At 41.8% G+C, this 22,506-nt stretch overlaps 2 protein-coding genes across 4 annotated transcripts in view; one reads left to right on the forward strand and one right to left on the reverse strand.

Moving 5' to 3' along the window:
* Positions 1-22,506, forward strand: part of LOC139695697 (RNA polymerase II-associated protein 1-like) — a 36,452-nt gene that overhangs the window by 13,582 nt on the left and 364 nt on the right. Inside the window, exons 9-13 of the mRNA XM_071594474.1 lie at positions 468-619; positions 5,352-5,481; positions 11,895-12,060; positions 13,739-13,823; positions 13,910-14,061. Of these exons, the coding sequence (XP_071450575.1) occupies positions 468-619; positions 5,352-5,481; positions 11,895-12,060; positions 13,739-13,823; positions 13,910-14,061 (685 nt within the window). The remainder of the gene's footprint in view (positions 1-467; positions 620-5,351; positions 5,482-11,894; positions 12,061-13,738; positions 13,824-13,909; positions 14,062-22,506) is intronic.
* Positions 8,795-22,506, reverse strand: part of LOC139695698 (CB1 cannabinoid receptor-interacting protein 1-like) — a 288,521-nt gene continuing 274,809 nt past the window's right edge. The window contains exons 4-5 of one of the 3 annotated variants that reach the window (XM_071594477.1): positions 10,755-10,831; positions 8,795-8,980 (exon numbers count right to left, since the gene is read on the reverse strand). In XM_071594477.1, coding sequence (XP_071450578.1) covers positions 10,774-10,831 — 58 coding nt within the window. In that variant the 3' untranslated portion in view covers positions 8,795-8,980; positions 10,755-10,773. The other 2 variants (XM_071594476.1, XM_071594478.1) reach the window with 2 other exon arrangements.

Genomic DNA, 22,506 nt, shown 5'->3' on the forward strand with positions numbered 1-22,506 from the left:
CCTCCTTCTCCAAAGCACCCAAATGCAGGCACACCTCCTGAAATATGTGACCTGAAAGATCAAATGAAAAATAAACAGGATTGGAAGGCGGTAATAAATGAAAAACTTCTTATACGTGTGTGCATTCTCAGAGATTAATTTAGTTTGGCAAATGCAATGCATTCATTTTTATGAATGTGTACTGGAAACGATATAAACTGGGAATTGTTTGCCTTACAATTGTGTGTACGATTTTGGAAGAGCAATGTATTGGTTAAATAATATTTTCAACATGTTGTTTCCTCTTTTTAATCATCACTAATTAATGTTTGGGTGTACATATAATGTCGATATACCCCATTTTTCAGTTGCATGCTTGTCCGCCATCCTATTCCTCCCAAAGTGCTTCCATGTTACCAAAGGTGATTCTTTTTGCCCTCGAAATTCTTGTAAAATGGGGTTCAGATCTCTTTCTGCTTGTGTTCCAGCTCTGAGACAGAGTGCACCCCACCGGAAAAAGTTGCGTTGGCCGAGGTGTCCCTCCAGTGGATTCTCTTGATGGAGATGCTGCGTCCAACTTCAACCGCTATGGTTTCTCCGACTCTGCGTTTTAGTTACTTATCATATATCTTCTTGACAGGTTAGTCATTGTTTCCTTGCCATTTGTGGAGGGAGAGGGAAAAGTAAACAGTGGAACCTCACTCAATGAGCATAATTCGTTCCAGAATCCTACTCTTCATGTGAAACCCTCATCAAGCAAAGCGATTTGTCCCAAAAAGATGAATGTAAAAAATGAAAATGCAGTATTTGCTGTTAGCAATAAATTATGCACACGTTTTATTCAATGAAAGTTATATATGCATTGTTTGGGATTGTGAATAATGTTAATCCAACTGCCTTTCCTGACGCTTAAATACTTCTTTGATCAATGATGACCTCGGCATCTTCTCAATAAGGTCAGCAAAAATTATTTATGCCTTCTCAAATATGATATGTGCATTAATACTGTTGCATTACAATTTCTCTTAATTTATCCGTGTGAGAAACATCCTGCCAACATCGCTGAGATTATGTAACTGTTGCATAGATATTTTTTGCGACTCCCTTATGCCCTTAATCTGGTTCTTATTCTTGAGAATCGCGCAATTTGTTGATGTCAAGCAATTATATGTACTAGATCAGTCACTCTCACACCTTATTCTAGCTTTTCAATGGTTTTACTTTTCATATATGCAGTAATTTTTATTCTCTGATGGCTGTTTTCTTGCAGCTTTTTCTTTGGTGACATTTTTGCAAGGGTCTATCAAACTTGGTGCAAAAAATCAGAAATAATATGTCTGAACATGGTTGTCAAAAGGTGTGATCACAAGCAACACTTGAGATCCTCGTGGAACAAGTGCTAAACGCAGACTCAAACAACGGGCACACCTTTCATCTGATAATACTTCCCCTCTCCTCATCATATCAAACGTTGCTAGTTAAGGTAGTCGTTTTTATAAAATTGATTTTTGCCCGTCAGGCAAATTACTCGTAATGCGAGTTGCCCATTAAGTGAGGTTCCACAGTAGTTTCTAATGCCCGGCTTGTAAATTTTTTCTTTAAAATTGTGATTTTGTGGAATGGGCAATAACAGTAACCCTTCCAAGAAATCATATTCCCATTTGACCAAAATTCAAGGTCCTTTAAACACTTGGAAATTAAATTCCTTATAAATTGAAAATAAGACAGCATCCAAGAGTAAATGGGTTATTTATTACATAATATTGGAAATTAAAGTGGCCCATGCCCAAGGAGTGATCATTCCAAATTAGTATTGCCTTTTTTTCATTTGAAAGTATGGTCTTGATATTTTTGTCGGTTGCGAATGTATGAAAGAATTTCTTTAAAAAATGAGCAATTCTATTTCCATCGGAATGATTTTGGATATGGTTAAAAAAATTGCACTCATTTGTGGCTAAGTTGTTTCATTTTGATTTATAGAGTGAGACACTGTCATACAAGTGGTGGATTTTGTGACGCAAATGGAAATGAATTCACGACACAATCGAATGAATTAGTAAATGTAAATATGAGCACTTTTACAAATAAATCATTTTCTATCGTGACAAATTAATCAAATCCTGGGAACATTGGTTCTGTTTTTGCCCCATGCCCGATTTTATTGTACTTTTTGGTGAAAAAATCATTGATTGTTTGCTCATTCATTATAATGAATTAATTTTTTTGTTTCATATTTTTTTCCTTTGCAATTATTTGAGGAGTTATGATGAAGGCTTCTGTGGTAACGTTCAGGTAGCACCAGCATTTTCATGCTTCTCCCATGGTGTTCTCTCTGGTTGTGTGCTTGGCTGGTGTTGCAGTCAGCATCTTTCTGACTGAAGTGAACTCCGCTGAGGTTTGGCCAGTGTATATGGGATTCTCATATAACCAGGCGTGTCTTGGTTGGCCGCTATGTCTGCTGCGGCTATTGGACGGTGGTTGATTCTCATGAGAAATTCTTTTTCAAGTGAAAGAGTGTGTTCAGCTATCCTCTCAGTCCAAATTCTCTGATGTTTTAGCAATTTCTACAGCCTCAATCGAAAATGCCAAAACTTGACAGCATGTAAGATGCACGGTTTCTTTCTATAATTGTGGTTCAAACTATCCCCCACGTCTTATATGCGAAGGTTCAAATTGCATGGGTCAACATTCAATGCTGAATTTTTACCCGTGATGGTGAGTACCATTTTTTGACTCAATTATATTTGCTAATGCGTGAGGGTAAGCTGGAGAGTTCTCGGCCCGAAAGAGAGGTGCATAGGTGGCGGTCCAATCGTCAACAATTTTTGATTCCTGCTTGGGTGCACCTGTCATTAGTTCATTGGACAAGTTTCAACTCGTTCTCTCAAACAGTTTGTTTACATGTTATGTTGCAACGGTCATCTTTCGTGTTTTTGTTGAAATGGAAAAACTTTAATTTAATGGGGTCATAAAATTCTTTGTTTTGGATGGATTAATCCAAAAAAAATACAACAAAAATCCAACAAACATTATTAAAAGTGTAGAGGGAGACCCTGCTCCTTCAACATCGAGCATTGAAAAGTGGGCGGCTGAATTTAAACGTGGTCGCACGCCCCTCGATACGAATGACCCACGTGAAGGGCAACCAAAAACTGCGAGCACACCTAAAACCATCGAAAAGGTGCTGGATAGGATTGATGTTGGACGAGTGTAGGTGAGCGAGATAGCTAAAGCCGTGAATATATATCGGAGGAATGGGTGTGGAACATCTTGCGTGAAGAATTAGGAATGGGAAAGGTCTGCGCAAGTCACATTTGCTGAAAGCCGATCAAAATCGAGTGCGCAAACCATTTCTGCAGGAATGTTTGGACCGATTCAAGAGGGATCCGACTGATTTTGTGGGGCGATTTGCCACCATGGATGAGACATGGGTCCACCGCTACCCGCCAGAAATAAAACGGCCGTCGAAGGAGCAGTGGGTGGAAGCCAGGGGCGGTTCGGCGCCAAAGAAAGCTAAGCCTGTCGCATCTGTGGCCAGTGTGTTTTGTGATGGAAAGGGATCCTATTAATTGATAACCTTGAAAAAGACAGAGCGATTAACAGGTGAAACCTTCTTGACCAGCTGGATGCCAAAGTTTGTGAGAAGAAGAAAGAAATCATCTTTCGCCAGGACAACGCAACTGCTCGCAAAGGTGAGTTGGCAATGGGAAAACTGTGGGATTTGGGGTGTGATTCACTCAACCTTCCCCCCAATTTTCCTGATTTAACACCCTTTGACTTCCATATGCTCCTAAAGTTGAAGAAATTTTTCTGGGAAGCGCATTGCATCCAATGAAGAAGTTGAGAGGGCTGTCGCAGGCGGATATTTTCACAGCCTTCCAGACTCTCACTTCCGGGAAGGAATGCTGATGTTGGAGAAATGCTGGACCAAGTGTGTTGAAGACGAGGGTGACTGTGTGCAAAACAAAATAATTTTTAACTTGAAAATCCCAGTGTTTCATTGTCAGGCCGAGAACTTTTCAATTTGCCCTTGTATAATATTTATTATTCTCATGAGAAAGCAAATTTGCACTTTTCCATGAGTTTATTTGTAATGTACTATGGGTTTCGTTCACAGAACCATCACCTGGAGCAAGACATGTCAAATAGTGGCAACATTGTTCATCTTCAAATGTGAAGAAATACAGTGTAGTCACTGTTTGACATGTCTTGCTCCAGTTGATGGTCCTGTGAACCAAAATGCATTATACATTGATAGTAAACTTGTGGAAAAATGCAAATTTATGTTTCTGTTGGCAATGAACTTCCATTGCATCTTGCCTGAGTCTGTTGAGTTTATTATTCTCTTGAAGAATGATGTGGTTGGGATTGTTATTATGAAGATCATCACTATTATGCGACGTGAATATTATGTTACTTGCCTCTCGGATGTTGAAAGAGGTCTAAGTTAGATATTGAACGAACCTGATCATATTTTCTCACAACAGACTATATCAAGTGGAGTGTAGAACTGAAAAGGAACTATAACTTAAGCTGGTATGGTGTTTCATTTTCAAGTGAGCTCTTAGAACTTGCTTTGTGCGTCCAACTTAAATGAGTGTGCCTTATCTAGTAGTAGTATTTAGGGGAAGGAGGCGACCGACAGCTGAGGTCATTTGCGTCATTGGGGATGGACAGGAAAGGATGAAGGGTGGAGAGAAACCCGGCGTCGGCATTAGCCTACTCTAATGACAAAAGGCGCCAAGGGGTCCGCAGCTTAACGCCCCATCCGACGGACGGCGTACTCACTCCAAGTGCCCTCCACAAAGCACCTCAAGTAGGGATCGAGATACCCTCACTGAAATATATTCAACACCACCAGGATTTGACCTGGGCCCTCTGGGTGGGAAGCCAGTACGATAGCTACCGCACCATCTTGATCCCCGAGTGTCTTATCTGTCGGTGCATCTTGTGTGCCTTCAAATATGGAATCTATTATCTTAGCTGATGACCTTCTTTAAAGTTAAAGGCTGTGCCGTGGTGAAGACCAAGCATGTTCACCAAGGAGGGCTTGGAAAAGAATTTTTCTTTAGAATCAAAGAGTTCACAAATCATATAGATGAGCGTTTACTTATCACTTTCAAGTTTCTCAAGTTATAGACTGATGCAAAGTGTAATGGCTTCACTTGTGATACCCTTTTTAGAAGAAGAATACTGCATTAAATCATGAGAAACTTACCCTTGAAAATCTGGCGACTCTTGGTAAGCATTTTAGTACTTATGGCATAAAATGTCTAGGTTTGATTACAGCTTCTTAGTTTGTTTGTCTTTCTTTGCTGTGTGAAAATACTAAAAGGCACAGAGTCTCAGTATTTCTTTTACACTTTTCCCAGGAAGTGGCCTATTTCTGGAGCCCAGTGTACATGCTCAGCTAAGTTCAATACTGAGAGAGGTGCTCAAGTTGGGACATGAAGCTTTTGACTTTGATGAGCATTTTCCAGGCCTGCCACCCTTCAAGGACTTGTGAGTTTAACTTCCTTTGACCTTGTTTCCACCTACTTACCTCAGGAGATTATGCCTTATGGGCCTGATAAATACTATAGCTGGGCAAATATTCATGAATGCGCCATGGTTTAAGTGAAAGTTATGAACAATAGTATGCACTTCAGGAGAAACTGCCTTGACAAACAAGTTTTTAGTGTTCTGATGATGAAATAAAGTTAGGCTTTGGGCAAAAATTTACTTGGATGGAATGGTTTTAATGTATTCTTTTTTTGTCAGCTATGATTGTGATAATGGTTAAAGGACCATCGCTTTGCAAAACATCAGCAACTTTTGAAATTTGTCCCTGACATCTCTTCTGACAGAATTAAAATTTCAATTTTGAAACAACTAAATCCGGGGTTGACTGCGTTCAGCTCCCAGGTAACAGTTGTTGCACAATTACAAATTGCTATCTATTTCCAAGCGAGTGCATACTGATGGGGAGGGAATGGGAAGAAGATGGGAAGGGCAAGGCAAATGATTGCTTTGGGGGTGATCAGCTAGGGGCTCAGGAAGGGGAGAGGCACAAGTGATGCCATTGCAGTAATGAGCTCAGTAATAGAGTGGAACGTAGAACACAATCACCATATAATTATTTCATGGCCTTCAAGAAGGCATTTGTTAGAGTAAATATAGTTGATATAAAGAATTTACTGGAGAAAATAGGAGTCGATAGGAGGAATAGGAGGCTAACCTCTGCAACCTGTACATGTCTTAGACTGCTCAGGTGCGGGTGGGGAAGGGAGAGTCTGAATGGGCTGTGTTTAGGGAGAAGTGTAAGGCAGGCTTGTCCATTCACACCGGTGCTGTTAAATATATTTTTAGGAGGAAATGATTAGAGAGACATTGAGGGAAGAACTGGAGGTGGGAATGGAAGTCGGCGAGAATTCGTAAAATCAGTTAGGTTTGCAAATGAACAAGTTTTAGTGTTCCAATCAGCCTCGGAAAGCTAGTGCAATTGGAATGGGATTCAAATCAATGTAAGCAAAACAAATGCTATTTGATTTTCAAGAAAGGTGAAAGCTAAGTTAATTATTAAAATAGAAGTCTGTAAACGAGAGTAGGTATAAGAGTTTACGTATCTTGGAAGTGTTGTGAACCAAAATGATCAAAGTAGGAGGGACGTAAGTAGAAGAATTGTATTGGGCAAAGAGGTTTTTGCAAGGAGGGAATTGATGACTGGAGTAAGGATGTAAAGACAAGGATAGTCAAAACTTTGATATGGCATGCATGTAGTTATGTACCGCCCAGAAACATGGTCAGTGAAGTAGGAGGATAGGGATATAGAGGGAGGGTTTTGAAATGTGGATGTGGAGAGAAGGTGAAATGGATCCAAAGGAACACAAAGGAGAAGGTGCTAGGTGTGGTGAGATGGGAGGAGATGGGATTGTTGGGAGAAATCAAAAGGAGACGGGAAAGATGGATGCAAAGCATATATGTAGATCGGCAGTGGGATGGTGAAGAAACCTGTGATGGAGTGGAAGATGTCAACGCAGGGAGGTGAGGGGCAAGAATAGGATGGACTCATTGGGGTGGAATGGAGGGAGATAGAGAGTATGTGGATTGGAAGAAGGGTTTATTGTGTTGACAGATGTCATGTTGTGCTTAGTCAGGAGAGTCGGGGAAGTAGATGAAACTTTGCTTCCGCTGGCCACTTATTCCCCTTTTCTAGTCCGCTCATGATAATTGCTGCTGATGGTACCATAAGTTATAGTTAAATTAAATCTTTGATAGAAAAAGAGATAAAACTAAAAAGAATTGGTAAATATTCCTAATGTAAACATATTATACATGTGATATTACAAAATATTGATGAGATTACAAAATATTAGACATATTGATGAGATCTGAGAGAGAATAACTTCTGTTTTGCAAAAATTTAAGGTTAATATTGTAATTTCAAAAATTTAAGGTACATGTGTGTAAAAATCATTAATAGTTGCTTTGCATTCTTGGCTCCTTCACTTGTCTGTGGTCTATGTAGCCGAAGCAGCTTTTGTGGTCTCCAGGACCAATAGGGTCTAAGCACCAGTAGGGACCAAAGTAGACCAATAGGGACTGAAGTCCACAAATCATTATTCATATTGTCCATTCAATGACCCATGGAATTTAGTTGAAGAATCTGTTCACCATAGTGCTTAGAAGTTTTATTTTTTTTTTTAATTTAAAAAAGTGTTAAGATGGGTGAAATGTACTTGATGGCAGCACATTTGCTATGTGAGTTCGTGGTGCATCTTCCGGCCTTTTGCTTTGAAATATGACCTTTTTCAATGGATATCAATGACCTTTGAGGATAATTGGTGTATCCTTAGAATATGCCCCTTGGACAGTTTAGTGTGGTGGTACGTAACATGCTGAAACTCCATTCTCTGAAAATTGAGAAATGAGGTGGCCATAACTTATCCTGCAGAATCCTCCACTTAGGTTATTTTTTGGTGTGGGTGATGCCTTAGATTTCTGCACAGAGCTTTGCTGTTTACTCTTGGGTCAAAATGAAGTTTCACCATAATGATGACCTTCCGAAGAAACTCTTCACCTTCCTACAGCATTAACTTCAACTTTGAGCAAACCTGAGTGTAGCAAACATTTCATGTTTCGGCATTAATAGGCTTGGAATCCACCACTCAAGCAAGCCCTGTTTCACCATCTTCTCTTGCAATGTCAGCAACGATTTCAATGTTTACTTCCATGGGGGGGGGAGGGCATTGTTTGGAGCTCCAGGTCCAACTGCCTTTGAAGTAGTCTTCCCTTTTTAAGCATTTTAAACCATCTTGGATTGGTGTTATCAGGAGGAACAGGCTGCTCTCCATTAGCCTCCTGTTGCATTACTTGGGCATCAGCTGATGATTTGTTGAGGCAAAAGCAACATTTCAATGCTGCATATTGCTAATGGCACCTCCTCCGGGTGAACTGAACATGTTCCAACCTGCAGTGCTTGCCACTATTGCTGTACTGAATTCAAATCAATCAATTTCATACCTCAGATCCAATACACAAAAAGCGTACAGTATAACGAAAAATGAAATTAATGCACAGCAAATGATGCAAGTAAAAATTAATGATGACTTTATTGAATAGCTCTCGTACATATATTTTATTAAAACTTAGGTATCATTCATAAATTTATGATTGTGTTTATTTTCTCAATGGGTAAGTCAGCCCACTGTGATGTAGTATAAATCGAGTGAAATCGTGTTGGTAACTTGTGAGCTGATTAAATGGCGCTCTTATCAGTAACAGTTCTATTTAATATGAAGTATTTCATAGTGATTTCTCGGAATAAAAGAACGGCTTCAGTGTAGAACATACTTTATTATTGAAAAAGTCATCTCAAGCAAGTCACCAGGAATATGCATGGCAAACTACAGAATGAAATATCCTGTGTAATCTTCAGAGGATACTTAAACATCGGTGATTCGCATATCAAGTCGGAAGATTGTGTACTGTATCTGCATTCCAAAGGTTGCTGATTTGAATCCTGCTAAGGATACAATAATGAGACATAAAAAGTTGATTTACAGAAATCAAATTAGAAAGTTGACAATTAAACTAAATCTTTCCTTACTATGTGGTGAAATATTTGATTAATTAGACAGCTCCACAATAGCATTTCTTTTGATATTACTTGTCCAATTAGCACAAATGTATGAATTAGCAAATGGATAGGCTTTTTATAATGGTGATGCTTAAAAAGGTCATCAGTTTTGCATCACTTATTCATGATTTATTTATCAATGTAATGACTTTTCTGTGCTAAGCCAATGTGAAATGGTTTTGAATTAATAATTGGAATCATTTCAACCAATACTGATAAAGTATGCAAAGTTTTATGGAAAGCCTCTTGGGTTTGGTGAATTTGGAGAATTTTGTTGTTCATAAATTCTCAAATGCTGCAGTAAGCAATTCTCGGGCCGTGCATGTATGCTTGCAGAGTCATGACATACGGCAGAATGAGCAACAGCGATCACTTTCAATCCTCTAGGATGTTCATTACCGTGAGAAACATTGAATCACAAAATTCTCCATGCAGACTCATTCTTTAAAAGTTACCTCGGCATTTACGTCATTGATTTTGCATGTAAGATGAATGTATGGGTCGCAGCAGTCTTAGGATAGGGCAAAGCATGTATCTATGAATTGAATATCAATGGCATTCATCAACCATGAATTACAATGGCTAACTGAAATGAAATTTATTTTTGCATCATTATTTGTCATCTAGGTTGTGTTAAAATACATACAAGGTGTTTTCAGAAAGTAATGCAATTTTTTTGTGCTGGTACTTAAATGGCCTCAGAGCATTCCGAGTTGTTGGGTTGGGTGGGCAGGACTCTCGGCTTCGCAGTGATGCCTTTTCCATTCTGCTCCAAACAGTTGGGGCGACAGGATTGCTGTCTTCATGAGCCCCTGTTCAGGGTCTGTGTCATGAAACATGATGGAATCGTCATTCGAGCAACATATTGGGATAAAGTTTTGTTCAAAACTGAACAAATCTCTTGCGGAGACCCACTAAGCTTACGGCGACAGTGCTCTATCAGATTTGTAAGTTTCAAGGTGGTTGATAATGTTTAGGGAAGGCTGGGAAGACATGATCGATGAAGTCCATGCCGGACGGCTGTCAACCGGCACGACTGATGACAATTTAGCCTGTGTACACAATCTGTTAATTTCTGGCCGGCGGTTGATTGTCCTGATGATTGCATAAACTCAGCATTCCCCAAACAATGCTCACGAACCAGTGACCGATCAATTGATCATGAGGAAGGCACGTGCCAAGCTGGTTCCCAAGCTTATGACGTTGCTACCTGGAAGCTCCGCTATGACCAGCCGCCACTAAGCCACACACTCCGTTTTGCTCGTCTGTGAGCGCCAGGTGAAGCACAACTTGGTGATGCTGCCACGACTGCTTCACAGCCCAGACAGGGCTCCGGCCGACTTCCTTCTCTTCCTGAGGATCATGACCATCCTGGAAGGAATCTGATTTGGGTCGATTGAGGCCATCCAACGTGCCTTGACGGGGGCCCTCGCTGAGGTCCCCGTGGAAGCCTTCCAGGATGAATACCGTGCTTGGCAGAGTCCCTGGAAAAAGTGTATCGGTGTCCTTGGGAGCCACTTTGGAGAATATTAAACATTTGTAATGATGTCTTCATAAATATATTAATTTAAAAATTTGCATTACTTTCCGGGCACACCTTGTACAGGAGTCAAATTCTTTATGAATACAGAATATAATTGTTAGCTGTTGAACCTACCGATTGAACTACAGTTGACTTAAACGGTATTTTGTCTCCAATTCCTCCCAAATTTTGACAAAGAATTGTTTGTTGTTCTGGGAAAGAAACAAAAATAAAAAATTACAATTATGAAAGACATTTGTTTAACATGAATAATCATTTGAACATTTATCTCATAACTATGTGAAAAAACACTGAAATATTTTCATGGCAAATAGTCAATGAAATTCAGTTATGTATTTACTGGATTGGTGAAATCATTATTTTTTTAACAAACCTTTGCTGGGTGAAATACATGCAGTGATTACAGGACTGGTAGATTATTTATTAGAACAAATTTTTTATTTTGAGAAATAAAAATGATTGGCATTCAGTTTTCTGAGTTTAGAATATATAATTCCAATCAAGTGACAGAAATGTGAAATCCTATAAAATGCTTTACAAATTGAGTAATTGGATAGATTTATTGGAATTATTCAAATGGATGGAGTTAATGTTTGGGGAATGGGAGGCTCGTTGGAGGGATAATTGTCATCCATTAATTTCAAGGACAGAATGGATTGCCGGGGCATTCCTTCGCATGGGATCTAATTTTTTCAAAGTAGGATGCCTTGATTGGATTCCATACATTTCTGCTGAGTATATTAATTGGATCAATCAGCATCAAAGAGAATTTCCTGAAATAAAGGATTTGTAGAATTGGAGAAGCCTGGATGTAGGTGATGAATACTTTTTTGATTGGATGACATGTTTAGATTCATAATTTGTGTCCTCGTCCCTTCAGGGGGGCCTGAATCCAGAGTGGGGAGATGTTCTGGTACGAGTACCGTTTGAGTGTATATTTATCCAACTGGAGCATTGGAGGAAAGAGCCAACCCTCACTTTGGGCCGCTCTCACGGCCATGTTGCATCCGAAATGTGGGCCATGGTTTCTCCACACCTGCACACGCCAGATGGTTAAACCTGGGTTGGTTGCGCTCATGGCACCTGCCCTGCTCAGTAGCTTCCCTGTCACAAATCATTTTATGCATACACAATTGTCATATTTTTAATTTCTGCAGTCAAATGAAATGATAGCAGAGGCATTAGTGTTGGTTGGGTGTATTCTCTGCACTGTTATTCTTACTTATGGACCTAATACCGTTTCCTCTTTTGCAGGTATGTTCGATTGTTATTACAGTTTGATGCTGTCTCCTATGGAGATGCTTTGTTTTCTCACGTGATATTGATGCCATTGGCTCAGAAGCACAACCTGAATTACAGGCTTCTAGTTTGGGGTGAGAGGGCAGATGTTTTAAGAGCCTGCACAACATCCGTATCTCAGGTAAGGTGACCATAACATAGTTCATCATATCACTGCCAAATATTTCAGCAGTGATGCAGTATTATAGCATGGTAGTCGGCTGGGAGCTAGGTAATTCCGCTTCATTTTAAGTGAAACTGCATTTTTGCTAGGCGTGAGATATTACCCTTAATTGGTAATAATGGTAGTTATTAGGGGAAGCAACCTACGGCTGAGATTATTTGCTCCATTAGGGATGGGTGGGGGTCGGATATTCAGGGAATGGGGGGAGAAGAGCGGAGGGAAAACCCTTCTTTCAGCATGGACCTACTATCGTAATGAAAAGCGCCAAAGGGGTCAGAGCTTAACATTCCATCTGATGGATGGCATGCTCCCCTTGAAGTGGCCTCTGGGTAGCATTCATTCAAGAGTACGGATCAGGATACCACTGAAAAATCCTCCCACCTCCAGCATTCCAACCCAAACCCTGAGGGTGGGGATCCAGTACACTAGCCACATCACCATCTGTATCCCCACCCCTTAATTCTGTGAACTAGAAAACTTGCTGTCATGTATGATGCTGGCGGATGTATCTAATTTTTCTTAGGTGTCTTTAGTTTCTCCTACTTAGAAATAGTTGACATTATGTGATCAAAAAAAGGTGTGGCTTGAATTTTTTTATTAATTGATAAATTATTGATTAAACTGTTTCAAATGGGAATTTAAATTACATTTGCCTTGGGTGATCAAAAAACTCTTCAGATTGATGAACACCTCCTTCTCCCAATACTGAACTCTGATCAAGCCAATAAAGAACTGTGAAAAGTATCTCCATATGTCTGTAAATTAGTGTTTCTACCAATATTGTTCAATCCAAGCACTCCTGATTTTAGTTTATACTAAGGATTAAAACAACAAATTACTATCGTTGTGTGGCTTCTGACTGAATATGCTTCATTAGTGACATATTTTGACTAATTTGGGGATTAAAAACTTTTGTGACTACGTGCATATTTAACCGACGACTTGTGTTATCTTTAGTTTATAATAGCTTCACCTTTCGGCTATTTTGATTCAGATTTAGGACAAACAGTGACTTTAATAGAAAGACCATTTTGATGTAATGTTTTAAATATGTTTGATGAAGAAATGTGCTAAAAATGAAACTTTCAATATTTATTATACTTGTGTTGACCTGTGAATAAATATGTTTGTTATTACGGGATGAGATTATGGAAATGAAAAGTTACCATGATGCTGGCATTATGACAGTAAACTATATTTGAAAGGTATGTGGCTTTGCTCTTGTATCTGGTGAAGTTGTGTGAGACACTTCTATTAATGTGGATTTTTGATGAGTCCATCTCTTGATATTGATTGATTGTCTTTTCCCAAAAATATCTCTTATTGCCTTCTGTGTGAGTTTCTTATAAGTTCACTTACTTTTGCAATGACGTCAACGTAATGGGAAAAGCTTCTGACCATTTGTAGACATTGAAAATACATAGTGATTCTCATCTGATCTATTTCTCCCTCACCTGATTCATGGTGGTCTTAAAAAAAGTTTGGCTGGCACCAGAGCTTTAAATAAAAAACAAGAAATTAATGCTGATTCTTTTTATCATTAACAAATGCCTACATATTTTTAGATTTGAATGTATTATCCCCTGTGTGCATCACTTGCATCAGTTTTGTATGAGCAGATGTCTTTTATTTTCAGCTAATGGTTCCAATCGAAGCGTTTTTGGATCCTCCAGAAAAGGATCCAGTGCTTCTTGAATTGTACCTCCGTGGCCTTGCAGTTGGTAAGCCTGAATGTGATTTAAGTCATGATCAAGTCCATGTGGCCTGCAATGCATATCTCTGTAAATTCCTTCCGTCATCAATGCAGGCATAGTGAAGGATATTCGAAGCCCCATTCCGTATAGGATTGCTGTTCATCACTTGGGAACTGCCCTCAGAGAGCCATCGGGTGGAACAAAGGATATTCCAGAAGCTGTGATTAAATCCTTGAGATCCAAAGTTGAAAAGCTTTCCAACAAGGTAGGAATCCTTTTGGCTGCCGCTTCCTCCTTTGAGAAATTGGGAAATTCTGTCAGAGTACCAAGACTAATTATTGGTGTTACTTGTCTATTCCTGGTAGTATTGAATTTTAGAATAATCATTTACTTAAGCCACTTTTCATGCTTTGATTCTTGTTGAACAAGGAATAAGTTTGGGCTATATATTCCATCACCAAGAATTCTTCAAAGCCATCAGGCTTTTTTGAACGGTCCCATCACTGCATTTCCTTCTGACAGCTTGTCCTCTTCAAATTCCGCAGGCAAATTTAGGTTAAAGAGTAATTACGTGGAAACGTTTTGTGTTATGCTTAGGGAAGTACCTATGGCAACATTCGGGTAACTTAAAGCCTTGAGAACCTTTTAAATGTTGTTCACTTATTTTGCTTTGCAGTCATTCAAACTAAAAGTAAGGTTTTCAAAGAGAGTAAGTTCAATTAGAATCGGTAATGTGGGATAGTGGGTGGCAGCATGAAATTTCTGCAACTGAATTGAGTTAAATGAAAACAAATTCATGAGAAAAATTCTCACAACTTACCATCTCATGAATAATGGTAATAAAATTGCATATATATTAAAATATAGATAAATGAGCTATAATATACAGAAATAATGTTTTGAGGCTTTGTACCTTTTCAGCTGTTGTTTTGGGTGAAACTGAATTATATTATAACCAACCTTTTTGTTGACCACATTCTCATGCCCTTTGTTTGCTGTCATATCAGCTACAAAAGAGAATGATTAAAAACCTCTCATGTGGTTGTTTCATCAGAACTTGATGACTATGGACATATAAGCATAAACACTGGTGAAAACATACATAATGGGAACACCTTTCCTGTAATAAACTTGAAAGTATGATATCATGCATAGATCTTAATAACCAAAGAAAATTTTGCTTCAAATATTAAATTGTGTACGTAATATAAAGTACAGTGCTAAAACATAGCAAAGGTGCACCTTTGTATGAAAATATTCTTCAAATTGCAATTTAAATTCAGGAAGGGAGTGCATTTTTAAATAAATGATAACCATGCCATAGCAGATGCTGAGATATGCAATGAGCATGGAGAAGAATAATTTAAACGCAATCAATCTGTTTACAAGGGTGGGGGAGGAGGAGGGAAAGAAACGAGATTTTAGTCTTGTAGAGATGATGAATGCACCACAGTGACCAAGTATATGTAAATGGGTGCGGCGAAACGATTGCAGTGTATCAATTATAGATGCTTCCTCTAAAATCACGTAGGATATTACATTTTACCATTTGAACGTGGAATGGATCATTGGAATTCACATGAAATAACATTACACATTTGACTTTGTTTCTCTTTAACACCCGAGTGATAGAAGAAAACTAGTCGAAGGATCCATGAACAAATGTTGATGAGCTGGGCAAACTCTAGAGGGAGTGATCAATGGTTGTAAGTGATGGAGAAGGACAGTGCCAGGTGAAATGCTGCCTGCGTTTGCTGCTCGGTGTGAAAGCCGTGTGATTTCTCATTGGCAAAGTTAATGAATATGGAAATGTGATACAATGAGAGAAAGGAGGGAATATACTTTAATATGTAACGTGGTTTTATTCTTTTAAACTTGTGCTCTAATTGCTAATTCATTAATAAATGTGCTTAAGTCAAATTCTTGGATTGCCAGTGCAGTGGAATTGCTCACTTAACCCAAGTGCAAGTTTATCCAAATGTCCATCTGACTCATTGTATTCTCTTGACTAAGCAGGCGGACTTTTGTGCAATCATTGCTTGGTGTGGGTGCATTTTTGGAAATTACAATTAATTTCATGCAGCCAAAAATTTAAACCTTACAAGTGACTACACAACCAATAAAAATTCATCTATACATTGTACATTGAGAATGAAATGGTCTCTGGTTCTAGAATCATGTAGAATGATGTTAACCTTGTTGCTAGCCGGCAATATAATTGTAAGCAGTGGTGATTCAGTATTTGCGTATGCGATGAGAGGTTTCCTTAAGCTTCATTTGTTTTGTCTTTCTAGTCTAGGGAATGTAGTATACTCATGCATTTCATTTAATTGTGTACGAAACAAAGTAAAAACTTTCATTGTCACGACCAAAATATTTGTTTTTATGAAAAATAAAAGTAATAATATTCATTCATAATTTTCATGAATAATAATTGCTTGGATATATTCACTGCCAAGGTAGTGCACAGTGGGAAAGGGTTGAGAATATGGAAGGCTTAAGCTCATGTGTAATAAAAGGGCGGGGAGAAAACCCCGAAAACAAACCCCAAGCCAGCAAGGGATGCGTCCGGACAGTGCTGTGGATCCACTGTCTGTGAGCGGCCATACCATCTGGCCTGCGATCCGCCCAGGTGTTTGCCGTGCCTGGAGACCCGTAAGGGAGAAAAGGGGATCCTGGAGGGTGAGCTTTCTGGTTCCCAGCAGGGTGTCGGATGCCCTGTATGGACCGGGGAGTGATACCCCTCTTCGGCCCCGGATTTCGTGTAAACGGGAGGCCGGGAGCTAGCCACTCCCGGTCAATCGGCTTCCGTCGCGTTTTCGCTCCGGTGGCGAGTGCCAAGGTTGTGGGGGTCTGCGTAGGGAGGTCGGAGATGTAAGGGTTTTGGTGGGCCCTTGCACCGAAGATCCACCCCGAAACAGACAACCACTCCAGAAGCGCTATATCCCTCGAGTTAGCCCTGGCGACCGCTCCGGTTTGGCGGAGTGGCGTCCCAAATGTGTGGCTCCGTGGCGGGTGGGGAGGCCGAGGGACGAATCATTTCTTATTATGGAGGAAAAACCCTTTCCACCACTAAAAAGATCCCGTCCGGACACCGGCGGGGGAGAAAAGTGTATCGGCGCATGTAAGCGCTATTTAATTATGTCTTGTGCAAAGGAAGGTGAGACCTTGAAAAAGGTTTCTCCCTTCTTAATTCGCAGAGTGTTATCACAGATTGTGCCTGGGGACCCAAAGAGCGTGAAGAAGCTCAGGGATGGTACACTACTTATAGAGACCCTGAACGACACACAGAGCGAAAAACTACTTGCTATGGGAACGCTCCATGACATTCCGATTAAGGTGGAGGTGCACCGCACTCTTAACACCTGTCGGGGAGTTATCAGTCACTACGACCTTCTATACGTGGACATCGAAGAAATCAAGAGAGAAATGTTCTCTCAGGGAGTGACTGATTGTCGTCGACTCACCACAAGGCGCAACGGAGAAAACGTAAACAGCACCTCCGTGATCTTGACGTTTGCGCGTGATAGACTACCCGACAAGGTGTTTGTGGGCTATGAATCGGTACCAGTGAGGCCATTCATCCCAAATCCCGTGCGTTGTTTCAAATGCCAACGGTTCGGCCATGTCGCGTCGCGCTGCGAGGGCAAGGCCACCTGCCCGCGCTGTGGCAAAGACGCGCACGAGGATAAAGAGTGCTCTTCGGAACCTCTTTGTGTGAATTGCGAGGGTACACACCCAGTGTACTCTCGTGATTGCCCGAAGATGAAAGAAGAGAGGAAAGTCATGGAGATAAAAACACTGGAAAAAATCCCATATGCGGAAGCGAGGAGAAAATACAGGGCGCTAATCGCTCCAACTTTCTCCCGGTCCTTTGCTTCCGTTGCAACCACGCAATGTGTAAAGTGTACCATCGCCACGCAGACAGAGATCCCGAAGGAATCCCCAATAGAAACCACGCAAGTGCCTAAACCAAAAAGGGTGAAGGATGGAAAGAGTAAGGTGGACAAGGAGCCACCTACTCCTGTGGGCCCTTCAAAGAAGAGCCCACTAAAAACCACCAAGGGGAACACGCCAAAAGGGCGTGAGAATACACCTTCCCCGCCGCCTCCAGTCAAGCCAAAGAAGCCGGAGGTAATTGAAGAGGACCAGAGTATCTCTGATACTGAGGTCTTCGCAAACGAGTGGAAGAGGAAACATCGCTTCAAGCGATAACCTCAATAGAGTTGGTCATCTCCCTTTTTAGTCATCTCTTTTATTTATATATTTATTTATTTATTCTAATTTAACACTTTAAATGTGTTCCATTCTGCAGTGGAACTGCAATGGCTTTTATCGGCACAAGGAGGAGCTGGCCATTTTAATCCAAGATTTTAAACCCTCTTGTATTTGTCTCCAAGAGACCCATTTTAAGGCTGAAAATAAGGGTATTCTGAAGGGGTTCACTGTTTTTAGAATGGATGACCTAAGTGGCCAACGAGCCCAAGGGGGAGTAGCAGTTGCGGCCCGTGAGGCCCTTTACACCTCGCGAGTCCAACTGAACTCTCCATTCCAGGCCGTCGCTGTCACGGTGCACACCCCTGAGAGGATGACGTTATGCAACGTGTATCTGCCAGAGGGTGCACCGGTGACCCGCCTGAACCTTGAAGCCCTTGTCCACCAGCTTCCTCAGCCGTTCATTTTGATGGGAGATTTTAATGCCCATGATCCTCTCTGGGGAGGGCCAGAAACCCAAAGCAATAGGAGAGGTCGAATTTTATCCAACTTTATTGAGGATTTTAACCTGTTTTTATTAAATAGCGGCGAAAAAACCCGGTTTAACAGCTTCAATGGGGAATTCTCAGCAATAGATCTTTGTATATGCTCGAGAAGTCTAGCCCCAAAGCTGAAAATGTCCACCCACAACGATCTCTGTGGGAGTGACCATTTTCCTCTTCTACTCGTTAAAGAAGACTCTTCGCCCACCATTTCAAAACCTCCGGAAAAGTGGCGTATTAACCGTGCGGACTGGCCACTTTTCAAGCGTACGTTTACATATAAACACGACGCAAGTTTCGACGCGTTGCACAACGTCGATAAACTAAGTTCAACGCTGTTGGCGGCAGCTACCAAAAGTATCCCTCGTACGTCCGGGAATATTAATCGAGCTCCTGTCCCTTGGTGGAACGGGGAATGCGACCGGGCGATTCGGGCGAGGAAAAAAGCATTGAATATTTTTAGAAAATATCCCACGGCAACTAATCTGGCATCGTACCGCCGCCTGAGAGCGCGAGCTCGAAGGGCCGTGAAGGAGGCCAAGAGGGCTTCCTGGATAGAATACGTCTCTACCATCAACCATCGCACGCCGCTTGGTCAGGTATGGGACAAAGTGAAGAAAATCTCCGGGTCCAAGGGCTCATTTGTCATCTCGCCATTGCTTGTTGCTGGCCGGGTGGTTAATTCACCTGCCGAAATAAGCAACATATTTGCCAGTCAGTTCGCGGCCAATAGCAGTGACGAGGGCTATGCCGCGGACTTTGCGAACCTGAAGAGGCGATGCGAGAGTGTCCCTCTCAATTTCGGTGCAGGTCCTACAAGCGAATATTACAATGAGCCTTTCACGTCCTGGGAGCTTAAATCCGCCATCGAAGACTCCCATTACACCTCGCCAGGGGCGGACGAAATCCACAACGCATTTCTCCGGAACATTCCGGAAACTGCGATTGGGGAGGTCCTAAATACCCTCAACCAACTTTGGAACGAGGGCAGTTTTCCAAATGCCTGGCGAGAGTCCATCGTGATACCAATCCCAAAACAGGGCAAGGACAAAAATGACCCGAACAACTACCGTCCCATATCTCTCACCAGCTGCCTGTGCAAGGTGATGGAACGGATGGTAAACCGACGTCTCATGTGGTGCTTGGAGAGTCGACACCTGCTCTCCGACGCTCAGTGCGGCTTTCGGCGTGGCAGGTCCACGACAGACAATCTGGTGCGCACTGAGAACTTCATCCAGGAAGCCTTTCTCCACCGTCAACACGTCATAGCAGTCTTTTTCGACCTGGAGAAGGCCTATGATAGTGTGTGGCGATGGAGAATCCTCAACACGCTCCACAAGTGGGGATTTAGAGGCAACATGGCCCTATTTATCAGAAATTTTTTAACTAACCGCCTTTTTAAAGTAAGGACTGGGAAGCACTTATCCCGATCTTTTACACAGGAGAACGGGGTACCCCAGGGCTCAGTACTGAGCGTGACGTTATTTGCCATCGCCATCAACGACGTGGTGGAATGCATCAATGCCCCGGTGATGGCATCGCTCTATGTGGACGACTTAGCCATATTTTGCCGGTCGACACGACTGCCAAACGCTTCCAGGCAAGCCCAGGTGACTCTAAACAAACTGGGAGAGTGGTCGCGAAAGAACGGATTTCGTTTCTCCATGGAGAAAACGAAATGCGTGCACTTTCACCGTCTTCGCGGTTACCACGTTACCCCGACCCTAACCCTGTTGGGTAGGATTCTTCCATTTGTGGAGTCCGTCCGCTTTCTCGGCATGATCCTGGACCAAAAGCTGAACTGGCGGGAGCATATCCGCGTGTTACGCGAGAGGTGTCGCCAAACCCTCAACGTTTTAAAGTTTTTAACTCACTCCACTTGGGGAGCAGACCGCACCAGCATGCTTTTATTGTACAGAGGCTTGGTGCGATCCAAACTGGACTATGGTTCCATAGTGTATTCCTCAGCACGAGAGTCTTACTTGAGACCACTCACATGTGTCCACAATGCTGGGATACGGTTGGCCACCGGGGCATTTAGAACAAGCCCAGTCCCAAGCTTACTTGCAGACGCAGGGGAGCCTCCGTTGGAAACCCGCAGGATGATTTTAATGGGCAACTATGCCTGTAAAATTTTGTCAGAGACAATCCACCCTTGTTTTAACATAGTTTTTAACCAACGGTTTTTAGACTTATTTAACAGGCGGAGAAGGGCAACTAGGCCCTTTGCCGTTCGTTTTAATGATTTTATTAATGAGGTAAATTTTACATTTCCTCAAATATGCCCCGTCTCCTATGCTAAGTATCCGCCTTGGTTAACACCAATGCCGGATATTAAACTCATTGCCTGTGCACGCCGCAAAGCCAAAACGACCGATTCCGAATACCAGCAGCTCTTCAGTGCCGTCCTCAGCTCACTTTCTGACTTCGTCCCAGTCTACACCGACGGGTCAAAGTCAGAATCTGCATGTGCCTATGCGGTCGTGTCCCACTACCATGGAGTCGTGAGGAAAAAACTGCACACTTCTTGCAGCATTTTCACAGCCGAGCTGTCAGCCATAAGGACGGCCCTAGGAGAAATAAAAGAAAGTAATGGCTCTTTCCTCATCTGCACCGACTCGTTGAGCGCCCTAAAATCTTTATCGGTCTTTGCACCTGTGCACCCGATAGTCCAGGAGATCCATTATACCCTGTTGTCCCTTCAGAGAAAGGGGAACAGGGTCTCCTTTATATGGACTCCTGGTCACGTCGGCATAAGAGGCAACGAAAAAGCTGACCAGGCAGCGAAGGATGCCCTTCGACAACCCGAGACCGACTCCACCTTGGTTCCAATGGAGGACGTAAAGGCCGCCTTGCGGAACTCGGTCCTGCATCAGTGGAAGGAGACTTGGCAGTCTCTGCAAAATAATAAACTCAGGGCAATAAAACCGGTCGTTTCCCCATGGTCCTCTTCCATCCGGAGCATTCGGAGGGAAGAGGTCATGATTACGCGCCTGAGAATAGGACGCTCTGCCCTCACTCATTCGTACCTCTTTGCGGAGGTAAAAGAACAGCCCCGCTGCAATGAGTGCCTCCAACCCCTGACGATAAACCATATCCTGACGGAATGTACAACATACCAAAGGGCCAGAGACATGTTGAAGATAAGGGGAGACTTAAGAAATATTTTAGGGGATGACTCTGGGTCTATAAACCGAGTCTTAAGTTTTTTAAGGTCAACCGGTTTAATGGGGCAGCTTTAGCTTTGGAGCTCATAATTTTAATGCTTTTGATTTTAGCATTTTCCTTTTTTATCTGTTTTTTTTTTGTTTATTTTATTTATTTATATATTTATTCGTATTTATTTGTTTACTTATTCCTAGTTTAAAAGGAACATAAGTTTTACGTAATGACAGTGGTGCAAAATGACCATAGCTGTCGACGCACCCTACAAACCCCTAAAACTACTACTTGAAATGTAATTGCAAGTAACGTCTCAGCATTCGTTCATGCACTTCTTCTTGCGTATCCTCGGTGATGGCACGTACACATCACCCATCATGTATTTTCCTGTTGTCACCCCCTTTCTTCTTGGGCGTGGCATAGTCCAGAGTGACATCAGCATGGCCAAGGGATGGTATCCAGAATGCTGATGGTCAAAGGGCATGCATTGGTGCATCTGGAGTGTCTGCGGTCAAAGTGCAAGCAGTGAGCGAGTGGTCAGCATTAGCAGCCTATGTGGAGTGGGCAACTTAGCAAGAGGCATCAAACTATAGGCTGGGGAGGGGACTGGGATAATCGAGGGTGACTCCTCTTGTCCACTGCTCTATTGCTCTTTGAACTCTTTGATTTGGTGTGGCTATTGAAAACGTTGACTATTTGAAATGTTCTACGAATATAAGCCATCTATTGAAGTATGTACGGGCATGCCTCGTCATTTGTATGCGTAGATGGCTGTAAGAGGCCAATTCCTC

This window comes from Hetaerina americana, unplaced genomic scaffold (genome assembly GCF_022747635.1).
Source record: "Hetaerina americana unplaced genomic scaffold, ioHetAmer1.1.p SCAF_62, whole genome shotgun sequence".
NCBI classification, from domain to species: Eukaryota; Metazoa; Arthropoda; class Insecta; order Odonata; family Calopterygidae; genus Hetaerina; species Hetaerina americana.